Source organism: Poecile atricapillus, chromosome 33 (genome assembly GCF_030490865.1).
Source record: "Poecile atricapillus isolate bPoeAtr1 chromosome 33, bPoeAtr1.hap1, whole genome shotgun sequence".
In the NCBI taxonomy this organism is placed as follows: Eukaryota; Metazoa; Chordata; class Aves; order Passeriformes; family Paridae; genus Poecile; species Poecile atricapillus.
In genome coordinates, this window is record NC_081281.1 from 307298 (window position 1) to 320709 (window position 13412).

Here is a 13412-nt window from a genome sequence, read left to right on the forward strand (position 1 = left end):
ATACACCCCAAATACACCTCAAATACACCCCAAATACACCCCAAATACACCCCCAAATACACCTCAAATACACCCCAAATACACCCCAAATACACCCCAGCTACACCCCCTATAGACAGCCCTGTGCGCCCCATATACACAGCCCTATACCAGCTGTACGGGTGCCCTGCGCCCCTCCCTGCACACCCCATGTGAACTCCCTGTGTCCCTCTGCACCCCCCTGTGCAGGCCCTGCACCCCCAAACGCCCCTGCCCAGCCCCGTGTGCCCCCAAAGCCCCCAGCGCCCCATAGACCCCACTCGCGCCTGTCTCCGCCTGGCGGCCGCGCCGCGCCACTGCACCCCACGGAGGGGACCCCAAACCGTGACCCCAAATCCCCCCGGATCCCCCAAACCCGCGCGTGGTGTGGAGGAACCGTGACCCCAAATCCCCCCGGATCCCCCAAACCCGCGCGTGGTGTGGAGGAACCGTGACCCCAAATCCCCCCGGATCCCCCAAACCCGCGCGTGGTGTGGAGGAACCGTGACCCCAAATCCCCCCGGATCCCCCAAACCCGCGCGTGGTGTGGAGGAACCGTGACCCCCAAATCCCCCCGGATCCCCCAAACCCGCGCGTGGTGTGGAGGAACCGTGACCCCAAATCCCCCCGATTACCCCCCAAATGCCCCCAGGCCGCGGGTCCGTGGCGCACAGAAGCCCCCAGTGGTGTCAGGGTGCCAGATCCGTGTGCAGGGGGACAAGTCCTTTACTTGCCAAGGGCTAAGGCCACATTTTGAACAGGGGGGTGCACGTGTGCCCCCAGCCCCACACCCACCCATGTCCCAGAGCATGGACTGAGGTGTGGGACCCCCTGAGGGGGCTCCCCCTGAGCGGGACCCCCCTGTGTTAAGGCCACTGGGAAGTTTGGGGTGGTCCTGGGGTGGCCTCAGACAGTCACCCCTCATCGTTGTGTCCACTCCGGCCCGCAGGGACCCCACAGAGCTCCCTGGAGGATGCAGGGTGGGCGCTCGGGGGGCTGCGGGCGTGGGGACCCCGGACAGCAGGTGCTACAGCAGGGCACAGTCCAAATCCGGCCTTGGCCGCTGCCGCCGCTCTCCCGCCGGCCGCGCGCTCGCCTGTGGGGACAGGGACAGTGCTGGGGCGTGGGGGGACCTGCAGAGACCCCCACACACCCCGGGGGCGCCTGGCTACCTGCGCCGGCTGAGGAGGAGCGGGGTGAGGATGAGGATGGTGCTGCTGGTACTCCTCGTGCTGCAGCTGCCGCGCCAGCTCCAGGTCGCTGAGCACCGAGGCAGGGTCCTGCTGCAGGGACAGGGCCACCATGAAATCCTGAGGAGCACAAAGACGGGGGGTCAGCACTGCGAGCCCCAACCCTGCCGGGTCCCCTGTGGAGCCGGGATGGGACTCAGGTGTCCCTCACTGTCACCCCTTGTCCCCCACCTGGTCCACTTGTCTCTGCTGCAGCCGGTGCTCCGGGGGGCCCACGCTGGCCCCGTCCTTGCCCGGGACATGGCTGAGGTGGAACTCGGTGTCACAGAAGCAGCTGTCCCCATCCACGCTGTGCAGGCTCTCCCACACCACCCCCTCCTCCTGCAGGAAGCCCTGGTCCGTCACCAGCAGGTAAAGGTGACCCTGGCGAGAAGGGACAGGGGATGCTCAGCCCGGGTGGGCGTTCTGGGGGTCCCGAGGGGGTCTGGGGCACACCTTGTGCTTGATCATGGTGCTGAAGTGGTTGTTGCGGAAGAAGACGCCGAGCTCGCCCTCGCGGGCGCGGGCCGTGAGCTCGCACAGCCCGTGGAACGTCAGCTGCGACGCCGTGGACTCCAGGAACTGCTCGGCCACCAGCCCTGCGGGGACAGCGGGGCCGTGGCGGGGCTGGGGGTGCCCAGCGAGCCCCCCAGGACCGCGGGGAGGGACAGGGGCGTTACCTTCGCTCACCAGGCTGGAATCGCTGGCCTGTTTGCAGGTGATGATCTTCTCCACCAGCTGGTTGTAGCTGAGCTTGCCCACGGCCTGGACCTGCTCCGGGCTCTGCGGGAAAAGGGCAGGGAAAGGGGGTGAGCTCCTGCTGGGGATGGAGCCAGAGCAGAGGGGGCCGGGAGGGACCTGCAAAGACAACCCAGTGCAACCTCCTGCCACGGCCAGAGGAGTCATCCACGGGCTCAGGTTCAAAACATCACCGGGGGCTTTGGGGTGGGACTCTCTGGGATCATCTGGACACCCCAAACCACAGCTGGGGACACCTCCTGTAGACCAGCTTGTTCCAAGCCCTGTCCAACCTGGCCCTGAGCACTCCCAGGGATGGGACATCCATCCTCGGCTTGCTCACCCTGCCCAGGATGAGCCCCAGCTCCTCACAGGTCTCCAGCCCTGCTGGGGGGACTCACCTGGGGGTCCACCAGCCAGCCGTGGTAGAGCGGGATGTTGAGGAGGTCGAAGACGATGCACTCGGGGGTGTACTCGAAGTCTGAGACCCCCGTGAACCTGACGTTGACGTCCAGCCCCGTCGAGAGCTTCGGCAGGACCATCATGGTGTCACTGATGTTCTGGCAGGCGGGAGGAACACGGGGGGGCTGCTCCAGAAGGTGCCACCCCAAATCCTGCGGCCAGCCGAGCTCCCCGGACAGCGGGGTTGGATGTTCTGGGGCTGCTCCTCACCTGCTGGAAATTCAGCTGCAGCCCCTCCGAGGTGTCGCGGGGTTGGGTGGCCAGGATGCAATTCCCTGCGAGGCAGTGGGGTCACCCCAATCCCAGCACTGGCAATGTGGGGGTCCCAGTGGAGCCCCCACCCCATTCCCCCACTCACCCAGATGTGCCATCAGCTCCTCAGCCGTGATCACCTCCTTCTGCGGGGGCAGCTTCACCTGGGAGAACCAGAGGAGGGTGGGGATCCTTCCCCTTGGGCTTTGGGGAGAGCCCCCAGAGCCCCCCCAGAGCCCTCTTGCCTTCCACTGCAGCAGGAGGATGTTGATGATGGCCAGGAGCGGGCAGGGCCCGTTCTCGCTCTGGGTGATCACCGGTGTGCGCTGCCCCTTCCAGCTGATCCACTTCACGCAGTAAAAATCCTCGTCCCGCCCGGGGCGCCGGGTCCGGGGGGGCTCGGCCGCGGCTCCCGGGGACCCCCCGAGCGGGGACCCCCCCTCCTGCAGGGGCTGCTCCTCCCGTGGCCCCTCGGGGGAGCCCCCCGGGGGTCCCTCGGGGCCGGACACCCCCTCCCGCTGCCCGGATCCGGTCCCGGCACCTTCCCGGCTGACAGCGGCAACTGTGTCCCCAACACTGGGAATTGTGTCCCCAACACTGGGAATTGTGTCCCCAACATTGGGAACTGTGTCCCCAACATTGGGAATTGTGTCCCCAACATTGGGAATTGTGTCCCCAACACTGGGAATTGTGTCCCCAACATTGGGAATTGTGTCCCCAACATTGGGAATTGTGTCCCCAACACTGGGAATTGTGTCCCCAACATTGGGAATTGTGTCCCCAACACCGGGAACTGTGTCCCTAACAGCGGGAACTGTGTCCCCAACACCGGGAACTGTGTCCCCAACATTGGGAATTGTGTCCCCAACATTGGGAACTGTGTCCCCAACATTGGGAACTGTGTCCCCAACATTGGGAATTGTGTCCCCAACATTGGGAATTGTGTCCCCAACACCGGGAACTGTGTCCCAAACACCAGGAACTGTGTCCCCAACATTGGGAATTGTGTCCCCACCCTCGGGGGGCCGGGGGATCCCCTCGCCGCCGGGAGAGGCCGGAGTTGTCCCCTGCTGCTCCATGGGACCTTCCTGATCAGGCTCCTGGGAACGCTCGGGGTCTGTCCAGGAGCAGCCGCATCCCAAATCTCAGCCCTGAAGGGAAAGTTGGGGAATTTGAGGGAAACTCAGAAATAAATATATTTATATCATAGCCCAATCTGCCTCGGCTAGCTGAGATTTCTGGTTTTTTCTCCCATATTTCTTTACATCGGCTTTGAAGTTGTGGGGAGATTTGGAAGATTTGGGGTTTAAACAGCCAAGAAAATTGGAAATTTGGAAATTTGGCTTTTAAACGGACAAATGAGTTCGAGATTTTGGCTTTGAAAAAGGCAAGAGATTTGGAAAATCAAGAAAACTGTCCAATTCCACTCTCAAACCCTGGGATTCCTGCCCCTGGAATCCTGTTTTCCCTTTTTTCCTCCTTCTCCCCTTCTTTTTCCACTTTATCCCACCTTTTTAACCCTTTGAACCTCCTTTTACCTTTTCTCCTGCTTTTTTCCTTCTTCTTTCCTCCTTTATTCCCTTTTCTTTCTGTTTCTTCTTTTTTTTTCCTGCTTTTCCCTCCGTTCCCCTTCTTTAATCCTTTTTTATTCCTTCGCGCTCCTCCTTTGCTTCTCTCGTCTTCCTTTTCCCCTTCTTTTTTTCTCTTTTTAAATTTATTTTAATCTGACCCTCCTTTTATCCTCTCTCCCTTATTATTTTGTCCCTTTTTTTCTTCTTTTTTCCCTGTTTTTCCCCCTTTTCCCAGCCTCGCACGGGCCTGTTTTCCACCTCCAGCCGGCTCCGGCTTTCTGTGGGAGGCGGATTTAGGGCGGGGGGAGGAGGAGGAGGAGGAGGAAGAGGATTAAAGGTGTAATTTTGGGGGTGCAGTAAAATCTGGGGGGGCTCCCCTCGGCTGGGTTTGAGGCCCGCGGTTTTGGGGTGGCAGCAGAGCTCGGGGGTCCCGGGGGGATCTGAGGGGATCTGAGGGACCGGGGGGGATCTGAGGGTGCTGAGGGACCGGGGGATGATCCGGAGGTGTTGACGGACCGGGGGTGACCCGGGGGTGTTGAGGGGGTCCCGGGAGGGGATCCGGGGGTGTTGAGGGGGTCCCGGGAGGGTTTTGGGGTGAAAAAAGGGAATTTGGGGTCCCCCCCCGAGCCCCCCCCGCCGCGGGGGATGTCGGGAACGGCCCCGCCCCTTCCCAGCGGCCCCTGCGGCGCGAGGGGCGGGGCGAGCTGGGCTGGACTGGGAGAGACTGGGAGGGACTGGGGTGTACTGGGAGGTACTGGGAGGGACTGGGGTTATACTGGGGTTATACTGAGGTGTTCTGGGATTATTCTGGGGTGTACTGGGCTTGTACTGGGCTGCACTGGGCCCTGCCGGGTTATAGTGGGTTGTACTGGCTTGTACTGGGATCATACTGGGCTGCACTGGGGCCGTGCTGGCGGCTCGGGGCGCGGATCGGCGCCGTCATGGAGCGGTTCGTGGCGGGGAGCCGGGCAGCTCTGCAGGTACGGGGGGCTCGGGGATTGGGATGCAGGGAAAGCGGGGTGCCCACGGGGGTGCCCGGGGATGGGCCCGTAGCCCCAGGCGTGCTGCCCCGGCCGAGGTGGCACAGCCACGCCAGGGACACCCCGAAATGTTCCGCACCCCCTGCTGCAGCCCCATCCCGGCCCTGCCTCCCGACCTGCCCAGGGGTTTGGGCTGCAGCTGCTCTCGGGTTTTTTTCCTCAGCTTCTACCAAACAGGAGCAGATCTGGGTTATTGCAGCAGAGAATTGTCCCAAAAATCAGGGCCTGGGGATGTGACGGGGTGGGGAATGGGGCCCGGGACAGTGACATGTTTCTCCTGCTGCTGCAGGCAAGCAAAAGAGGGTGAAACACCTTTTTTTGGGGTGACAAGCAGCCCCAAACAGCATTTCTAGAACAAATGGGTTAAAGCACTGAGTGCTGGCAGGGCTCGGGGCTGGGCTGGTCCCTGTCCCCACGGTGGCCGAGGTGACTTTTCCTGGAACCCCGAGTTCACTGAGCCCTGAGGTTCCAAGTGGATCCCAGCCAGGATTGGGATGCCAGAGCTCGTCCGGAGGGAGGGTGACACGTGTGATGGGTGGCTCCAGGGACACCGAGATGAGGCCAAGGGAGCAGTTTGGGGGATTTTGGAGGACGGGGCCGCATTGTTGCTGTGCCTGATGCCTCCCATCCCCGCAGGATCACATCCAGCAGCACCGGGAGATCCACGTGGTGATGGGCAACGAGGCCTGTGACCTGGACTCCACCGTCTCGGCACTGGCCCTGGCCTATTTCCTGGCCCAGGTGAGGCTCGGCCAGTGCCTGGGGACTGCCGGTGGCCCGGGGGACGCCTCACCGGGTGTCACCCCCGCCGCAGACCTCCCCGGCTCCCAAAGCCGCCTTCGTGCCGGTGCTGAACATTCCCCGCGCCGACTTCGCGCTGCGGACCGAGACGACGTTCCTGCTGCGGGACCGGGGAATCCCGGCCGCCTCCCTGATCTTTCGGGATGAGATCGACCTGGGGGGGCTGCACCACGCTGGGCTGCTCTCCCTGACGCTGGTGGATCACCACGTTCTGCCCGGGTGAGCCGGGGGTGGCACGGTGGGGACGGCCAGGGCCACCCACCCGGAGCCTCCGTTGATTTTGCCGCCCAGGGTGGGTCAGATGGATCCAGGTCTGGGGTGATTTTAGGGAGGAAAAGGAACACGGGGGTTTCCCAGGCTCTGCCAGGGTGACCCTTCCCGTTTCCCCCCAGTGCTGACGCTGCCCTGGAAGATGCTGTGGTGGAGGTCCTGGACCACCGGCCGCTGGAGCGGGAGCGCGGTCCCCCGTGCCAGGTGACGGTGGAGCCGGTGGGCTCCTGCGCCACGCTGGTGACCGAGCGCATCCTGCAGGGCCCCCCGGGCGTGCTGGACAGAACCATGGCCGCTCTGTTGCACGGTGAGCACGGGGGTCCCGGCCGAGCCCCGGCCCCGGGGCACGGTGACAACACGGCCCCGCTCGTCCCCGCAGGCACCATCCTGCTGGACTGCATCAACCTGAGCCCGGCCGCGGGCAAGGTGACACCCAGGGACGTGGCCTGCGTGTCCCTGCTCGAGGAGAGGTTCCCGGAGCTGCCGGCCCGTGACGCCGTGTTCGGAGCCCTGCAGGCGGCCAAGTTTGATGTCACAGGTGTGTGTGCCAGGGCAGCGGCACCCAGGTGTGTCCGCCCATCCTTGGGGACAGGAAGGTGCCCTGGGCCTCATCCCCGGCCACCTCGCAGGGCTGACGACAGAGCAGATGCTGCGGAAGGACCTCAAAGTCGTCTCCAGTGACGAGGTGGTCGTTGCCATCAGTGGCGTCTTCGAGGACCTGGAAGTGAGGCTCAGGGGTGAGGGGGAAACTGAGGCAGGGAGCGGCACGCTGTGGGGACATCCCGGTGATGCCGAGGCCCCTCCCCTCTGTGCAGACATTCCTGCTCCGGCCTGGCCTGCTGCAGGAGCTGGAGGCTTTCTGCCAGGGCCGTGGCTACGCGGGGCTGGTGGCCATGACCGTGTCCTTTAACGAGCGCCACGAGCCCACCCGGAAGCTGGCGGTGTACAGCCGGCAGGAGCCCCTCCGCAGCACGGTGAGTTAGGGGGCCAGGCTCGGGCATCTCTGGGCAGTTCCCAGCTGCGGTTCGCCCCAGAAGCTCCCGGTTTTGGGGGTGCCGGGGAGGTCCCAGCCCCACGCTCGCTCCCCTGCAGCTGTGCCGGGCGCTGGAGGAGGCGACAACGCCGTCCCTGCTCCTGCAGCCGCTGCCGAGCCCCTGGCCCGGCGTGGCCGCCTACGCCCAGGGCAACAGCGCGGCCACTCGCAAGAAGGTGCTGCCCATGCTGCGGGCAGCGCTGGGGGGCCCGGGGGCCGGCGGGGGCCCCGAGGAGGAGGCAGTGCCCCCACCCACCCCCATGAACAGCCTGGTGGAGGAGTGTCCCCTGGCACAGGCCGTGCCCCCGCTGTGTCCCCAGGATGTCCTGGAGCGGGTCAGCCGCATTGCCATGGGGCAGCCCCCCGGCTCCCCCAAATAGCAGCAGGCACCCCACGGCTTTTTAAGGTCTGGATGAGAAGTTGGGGTCCCTGAGCAGGTCCCGGAGGGGTGCCTGGGTGTGGGGGGGGGGGTCGCGGCCACCTTTGTGCTCAGCTCCTGGTCCTCGTTGTGGTTTGTCCCCCCCGGTGGCTCCCTCTGCCCCAGTGGTCCCCAGCGTGGGTTTTTGGGGATGCCATGGGCAGCAGTTGCACCCCCTTAATGAAGGCATTGGGGTGTGGGAGTTAATGAGTTCTTGATGATCTTCCATCCTTGGGGGGCAGTGGGGGGCCCCAGAGGGTGGGTGTGGACTTGCAGCCGTCCAGGATTGTCAGTGGTCCAAGGATTAAATTTTCCATTTCTTCCAGTTTTGGCTCTTGGCTTTTATTCTGGGATGGGTCTGGTGCTGCCCCACTCAAGCTGTGGGTGCAGCCCCTTTTCCCTGGGGTGCAATCCCCTCTACAGTGGGTCAGAGGAACGTTTTGGGGTGTCCAAGGAGGGGGTGTCAGTGCGGCCACGCTCCCCAGTCCAGCCCAGCCAGGAGGAAACTGGTTGTGCCATAGAAAGTCGTGGCCTCTGCCTGCTGTGGATATCAGCGGGCTCGGCTTTCCCCAGGGGCAGAGGAGGGAGCGAGGAGCCCGGGGCAGCTTGTGCACCCACCCCTTGGGCCAGCACAAGGCATTTATCTCCAGAGTGGAATGTTTGTCCCAAAAACCCCTGACCCGAGCATGACACGGGGCTGGAAAAGCCCGGCTCCCTGCGGAGCACAGGGCAGGGGAAAGGCTCTGTCACCCAGCACGTGCTATTTAATATTTAATCCTGGCGCTAATTAAACTATGTACACCCGCGCCTGAATTCCGGAGCCCTTCTCGGGTCAGGCCCTGTCCGGCCTCGGCCAGGGACAATCCCGGGTGGAGGGGACCCCACCACGGTCCTGCCCAGGCTGCTCAGGTGGGTTTGGGAGCTTAAAAATAAGAACATATCCTAAAAAAAGGAGGGAGGTGGGAGTTTGGCGGCGGTGGGAATGCCGGCTGGAGGCACTGTGGGCTCGGTGACGCTGAGACACCTGAGCAGTGGGGTTTGATCCGGGTATGGCACCAAAGCATTGGGGTTTAATCCCGGTTTTGCTCCAAAGAATTGGGGTTTAATCCCAGTTTGACATCAAATCCTGGTTTGACACCAGAACATCTTGGGATTAATTCTGGTTTGGCACCAGAATATCAGGGCTTAATCCTGGTTTTGCTCCTCTGTGATGTTCTGGGAGGCACCAAATCTGCCTCTGCACCATAACTGATTCCCTGGGGAAACTGAGGCACCACCATGCAGCCCATGGGAGACATGGGAGTGGAAAAGGGGAAAACTGGGAGGGTTTGGCACACGTGGGCTGCGCCTGGCAGCTCCTGGCACATCTCAGGGGGGCAGCTGTGTCCTTTCCAGGCCGGGCAGGAGATGGGGGCTGCTGTCCCCACTCCCCCCCCATGTCACCGGCCAGTGCCTCTGGGAAGGAGGGATTTTCCAGAGGGACGATGACCCAAAGTCACCGGGAGCTGGGTGAGGATGGTGCTGCATAAATACCGCGGGGTTAAAGCACTCAAGGTGGGCTTCTCCTCCAGCGGGGGGATCAGGCAGTTCAAGTTTGGGCTGAAAAAGCCAGGAATCTGCAAAATCCAAGAGGATGGGTTATGGGAGCGCCCAAGTGGTGTCTCCGAGGGGACGCTGGGGGTGCCATGGCCTGCTACTCACACGCTACAACACACGGGAGTTGCTCCACTGTCGCTCCCGGCCACCCTTGGACCTCATCTCCTGGACAGCACCAGTCTGCAGAAAGGACCTGTCACCCACCTGTGCCAGGAGCCCCAGCACCCCAAAACAACACCCACCACCCCAAAACCAACACTGACCACCCCAAAACAACACCCAGCACCCCAAAACCAACACTGACCACCCCAAAACAACACCCACCACCCCAAAACAACACCCACCACCCCAAAACTAACACCCAGCACCCCAAAACAACACCCAGCACCCCAAAACTAACACCCAGCACCCCAAAACAACACCCACCACCCCAAAACTAACACCCAGCACCCCAAAACAACACCCACCACCCCAAAACCAACACTGACCACCCCAAAACAACACCCAGCACCCCAAAACAACACCCAGCACCCCAAAACCAACACTGACCACCCCAAAACAACACCCAGCACCCCAAAACCAACACTGATCACCCCAAACTACCACCTGTCACGCAGCCCTGAGGCCCAACACCCCAGCCCTGAGCCCCAGCCCCCCAGCCAAGCCCCCCAGCCCGCCCGCAGCGTGGGGGTACCATGGGCAGCCCCTCTCCTGCAGCCATGTCTCCGGAGCCGATGTGTGTCAGGTGGACGAAGTTCATGGGCTCCCCGATCATGGAGCGGTCGATCCGTCTCCTCCTTTTCTTCTGCAAGGGGATGAAGACCATCAGCCCCTGCTGGCCCCACGTCCCTCCCCGAAATGGCTGCAAGCAGGTACTCACGGGCTGGGGCTTCTCCACCACGCAGCAGCCCAGCTTGTGCCAAAAGTCGCTCATGCTGGCGGTGCTGGCAGCCAGCGTCCCCCCGTGCTGGCACAGCTGCCGGGACCCCCGTGCGGGCTCACTCCATGGGGACACCTGGTCGGGGTGGCACAGCGTGGAGAGGAGCAGCTGGCTGTGAGCGGGAAGGGAGGGTGATGCTTCCAGGCCTGACCTCCCCAAATTACCCACCCAACAATTCCCATCAACCAACAAAAGCCAGAGCAGACCCCTGGTGACCACCCAAGGGACACCTGTCATTGCAAGGAGATCCCTAGGGAGTCCCAGGGATCAGACAGATGCACCAGGGACCCTGGGCATCACACAGAGACCACCAGAATTGTCCCCACGGCCAGGGCTGGATGGGGCAGGACACAGCTGAAGGATGCTGCGGCAGGATGGGGGGATGGAGGCAGCCATGGCAAATCCCAACTCCCTGAGCCAGGCAGCTATAAATATCCCGGCCTTTCCGAAAAGGAGCCGGAGGCTGAGCTCTTCCGCTCCAGCTTTTGAAGAGCAGATGGGGGAGAAATAAACGGGGACTGGTGGGATTTTATCCCAAACGCCCACGGCACTCCCTGGGGAAGGCAAGGGTGTGTGGAAAAGGGGGTTCACCCCCAAAACGGGGCCTTCCCCTCATGCCAAGGAAAGACGAGTTCTTTGCTGCAAAAGCAGCCGGTGGCACGCAGGGAACTCACCCGGCCACGAGGGGCCGTGGCCCGAGCACAGCCGTGTTCCAGCCACGGCCGGTGGGTGCCGGACCCACCACTCGGGCAAACAGGAAAAGTTCCTTCCTCTGTCCCTGCTCCGGCGACGCCGGATGGACCAAAGTCCGGCCCGCACTTCCTGCTCCTGGCAGGGAGGAGCGGGGCCAGGGGCAGCCCCCCAAAACGGGGGGCTCCGAGCCCAGCTTCAGCACGGCCCCGTCCACGGCCCCGGGCAGGATCCGGCCGCAGGGACCCCACGGAATGACCCCGCAGCCGGGCATTCCCGAGGCCCCGGGGCCCGTGGGGTGGGAGCCCGGGGTGCCGCTCCCGCACTGCCAGCCTGGCACAAGCAGAGGAGCCCCCCGTGCCCCCCGCCCCGTCCCCGTCCCCCCGCGACCCCTTCCGAGCGCGGCCGCTGAGAACGGGCGGGCTGGGACTCGTCCCGGCTGGCGCACACCGGCTCCGTGCCCACGCCGTGCCCGGCACCCCCTGCCATTCCCGGCCTCTCCCCCCGGCTGCGGGGCAGGTGAGGAGGGGGCTGCCTTTCCTTCCCAGCCCCATTTCCTAAGGAAACGCGGCAGCCGGAGCGGCCCCGCCATAGCGCCGGGACCCGGCGCTGCAGCGGAAGGGCCTTGCCGGGGAGGCACCCCCCGAACTCAGCCCTGCCACCGCTCCCGGGGCGCTGGGAGAGCCTCGGGGGAGCCCCGAGAGCGAGCTCAGCCAAGTACGAGCCACCAGGGGCTCCCCGCGGGGACCTCCAGGCGTTCGCACGGCCACGACCCCCGGCCCGCGCCCCTCCGGCCCCAAATCCCCCCCGGCACCCGCCAGGGCCTCACGTCCTCGCAAAGGGCGACGGCGGGGCCGGCTCCGGCGGCTGCCCCGGCTCCGGGCGGTTCTTCTCGGCTCCCAGGGGCTGCAGGAGCCCCGATGCCCCCCGCACGCCCTCAGCCCACCCCTGCGATGAGCCGTGTCCGGGCTCAGCCCCCCTGGGCAGCTCGGTGGCCCCGGGCAGGGCGGCTCTGGGCCCGGCCCGTGCCGGCACAGGCAGAACGACTTCCCGGTTGGGAAACCACCGCTCGGCTCTGCGTCACCGGCGGGCTCCGGGCAGGGGGGCCCGCTCCGAGCCCCCCAGCACCGGGGACACCACTCCCGGGGTACCCGCTGTGTGGGGACAGGGGTGAACGGGGTGAGAGTCCGGGGTGCCCCGGCTGGGGGCCCGGGACCCCCGGCATGGGGCGGCAAAGTGGGAGGTGAGCTTCCTTTGGGAGGGACCGTCCCGGCTGCGACCCCCGGGGCAACGGCGACACGGTGGGACCCGCGGGGCTCCGTGTTAGGGAGTTAGGGGGTCCCGGCAGGCCTTGGGATCCCGGTGGTCCCGGGGATCCCGGGAGGATTCCCCGGTTGCACCATGGAGCTGCAAGGGGGGTCGTCCCGCCGCCCCGCTCCCGTTCCGGTGCCGATCCCGGTGTCCTCTCCGCCTCCCTACGGCGGTTCCGGGGCTCCTTCCGGGGGTCGCAGCCCACGGCGGGGGCCGGTTCCCGTCCCGGTGGCGGCGCCATTACCTGTCCCGGCGCGGGAGCGGCTCCCGGTGCCGGTATCCGGCTCGCAGCCCCGGACGTGGCTCGGAAGTCCAGGTCCCGATCCCGGTCCCGGTGTCGGGCTCGCAGCGGCCCCAAGCGTGGCTCGGGAGTGCAGGTCCCGATCCCTGTAGGAATCCCGGTGCCGGTGCCCCGCTCGCAGCCCAGGCGTGGCCGGGAGGTGCCGGTGGCGGTGCGGGTGGCGGTGCCGGTGCCCCGCTCGCAGCCCAGGCGTGGCCCGGTGCGGACGCGGCGCAGCTCCCGCCGCCCGGCCCGGCCCGGCCCCGGCACAGCGCCCTCCCGGGGCACCGCCGGTACTGCAGGGGGCGGCGGGCCGGGGGTCCCGGTAGGAACGGGGGGTCTGTAGAGCTGGAGATTCCCGGCGCCCCAGAAGGGCTGGGGAATCCCGATAGGAACGGGAATCTCCAGGGTCCCATAAGGACTGGGGGTTCTTCTGTTAAGGCTGGGGGTCCCAAGCTTGGGGCTTGGGGTTTCCAGGAATGCTGGGGGAATCCCAGGGGGTGCCTGGCAAGACTGGGGTCCCCAGCAAGTCCCGGTTATGCTCCCATTTGCCCCTTTGAGCCTTATGCCCGCTTTTCCCATGGAAACTAGAGCCCGTGGGGCACCCAAAGGCGTGGGAACCCCCGGAACACCCTGCAGCCGGTGCTGAATGGTTTCACCATTTCCAGCTCGGTGCCTTTCCGCTTGCACAACATCTGCTGGGCTTTTGTCACCACCACGGTCCTGCCACCGCCACCGCCACTGCCACTGTCCTGCCACACTT

The 13412-nt window shown here is 64.8% G+C and overlaps 3 protein-coding genes across 8 annotated transcripts; 1 reads left to right on the top strand and 2 right to left on the bottom strand.

Moving 5' to 3' along the window:
* Positions 1 to 704: 704 nt before the first annotated feature.
* On the bottom strand, positions 705 to 4753 carry MINDY1 (MINDY lysine 48 deubiquitinase 1). 2 transcript variants are annotated; one of them, XM_058860758.1, is made up of 10 exons: positions 4238 to 4753; positions 2945 to 3850; positions 2806 to 2863; positions 2658 to 2722; positions 2387 to 2545; positions 1928 to 2030; positions 1704 to 1846; positions 1440 to 1631; positions 1191 to 1328; positions 705 to 1114 (listed from the first exon to the last, which is right to left on the bottom strand). In XM_058860758.1, the coding sequence occupies exons 2-10, from the start codon at positions 3776 to 3778 to the stop codon at positions 1046 to 1048; spliced, it is 1761 nt and encodes a 586-aa protein (XP_058716741.1). In that variant the 5' UTR covers positions 3779 to 3850; positions 4238 to 4753; the 3' UTR covers positions 705 to 1045. The 2 variants fall into 2 exon arrangements, with proteins under 2 accessions (XP_058716741.1, XP_058716742.1); XM_058860759.1 differs by having other exon boundaries at positions 706 to 1114; positions 1440 to 1589; positions 4238 to 4745.
* Positions 4754 to 5016: 263 nt separating this feature from the next.
* On the top strand, positions 5017 to 8113 carry PRUNE1 (prune exopolyphosphatase 1). The gene is made up of 8 exons (XM_058860770.1): positions 5017 to 5250; positions 5947 to 6051; positions 6125 to 6330; positions 6504 to 6688; positions 6761 to 6919; positions 7011 to 7105; positions 7197 to 7355; positions 7474 to 8113. Exons 1-8 carry the CDS (start codon positions 5212 to 5214, stop codon positions 7792 to 7794), a joined length of 1269 nt encoding a protein of 422 aa, XP_058716753.1. The 5' UTR covers positions 5017 to 5211; the 3' UTR covers positions 7795 to 8113.
* Positions 8114 to 8172: 59 nt separating this feature from the next.
* CDC42SE1 (CDC42 small effector 1) lies at positions 8173 to 12921 on the bottom strand. Of its 5 annotated transcripts, none has more exons than XM_058860763.1 (5): positions 12614 to 12921; positions 10309 to 10443; positions 10123 to 10233; positions 9534 to 9608; positions 8173 to 9448 (listed from the first exon to the last, which is right to left on the bottom strand). In XM_058860763.1, the coding sequence occupies exons 2-4, from the start codon at positions 10360 to 10362 to the stop codon at positions 9537 to 9539; spliced, it is 237 nt and encodes a 78-aa protein (XP_058716746.1). In that variant the 5' UTR covers positions 10363 to 10443; positions 12614 to 12921; the 3' UTR covers positions 8173 to 9448; positions 9534 to 9536. The 5 variants fall into 5 exon arrangements, with proteins under 5 accessions (XP_058716746.1, XP_058716750.1, XP_058716749.1 ...); XM_058860767.1 differs by lacking the exon at positions 12614 to 12921 and adding an exon at positions 11888 to 12112; XM_058860766.1 differs by lacking the exon at positions 12614 to 12921 and adding an exon at positions 11888 to 12109 and having other exon boundaries at positions 8174 to 9448; positions 10309 to 10480.
* Between the last annotated feature and the right edge of the window lie 491 nt (positions 12922 to 13412).

Coding starts and splice junctions, on each gene's coding strand:
- MINDY1 (XM_058860758.1), bottom strand. CDS start 3,778: ATGGAGCAGCAGGGGACAACTCCGGCCTCTCCCGGCGGCGAGGGGATC. Junction 2,031..2,386: donor GCTGGCTGGTGGACCCCCAG/GTGAGTCCCCCC, acceptor CTTTTCCCGCAG/AGCCCGGAGCAGGTCCAGGC. Junction 1,329..1,439: donor AGCAGAGACAAGTGGACCAG/GTGGGGGACAAG, acceptor TGTGCTCCTCAG/GATTTCATGGTGGCCCTGTC.
- CDC42SE1 (XM_058860763.1), bottom strand. CDS start 10,362: ATGAGCGACTTTTGGCACAAGCTGGGCTGCTGCGTGGTGGAGAAGCCC. Junction 10,234..10,308: donor TGGTGGAGAAGCCCCAGCCC/GTGAGTACCTGC, acceptor ATCCCCTTGCAG/AAGAAAAGGAGGAGACGGAT. Junction 9,609..10,122: donor CAGGAGAGGGGCTGCCCATG/GTACCCCCACGC, acceptor TCCTTTCTGCAG/ACTGGTGCTGTCCAGGAGAT.
- PRUNE1 (XM_058860770.1), top strand. CDS start 5,212: ATGGAGCGGTTCGTGGCGGGGAGCCGGGCAGCTCTGCAG. Junction 6,331..6,503: donor GATCACCACGTTCTGCCCGG/GTGAGCCGGGGG, acceptor GTTTCCCCCCAG/TGCTGACGCTGCCCTGGAAG. Junction 6,920..7,010: donor GGCCAAGTTTGATGTCACAG/GTGTGTGTGCCA, acceptor GCCACCTCGCAG/GGCTGACGACAGAGCAGATG.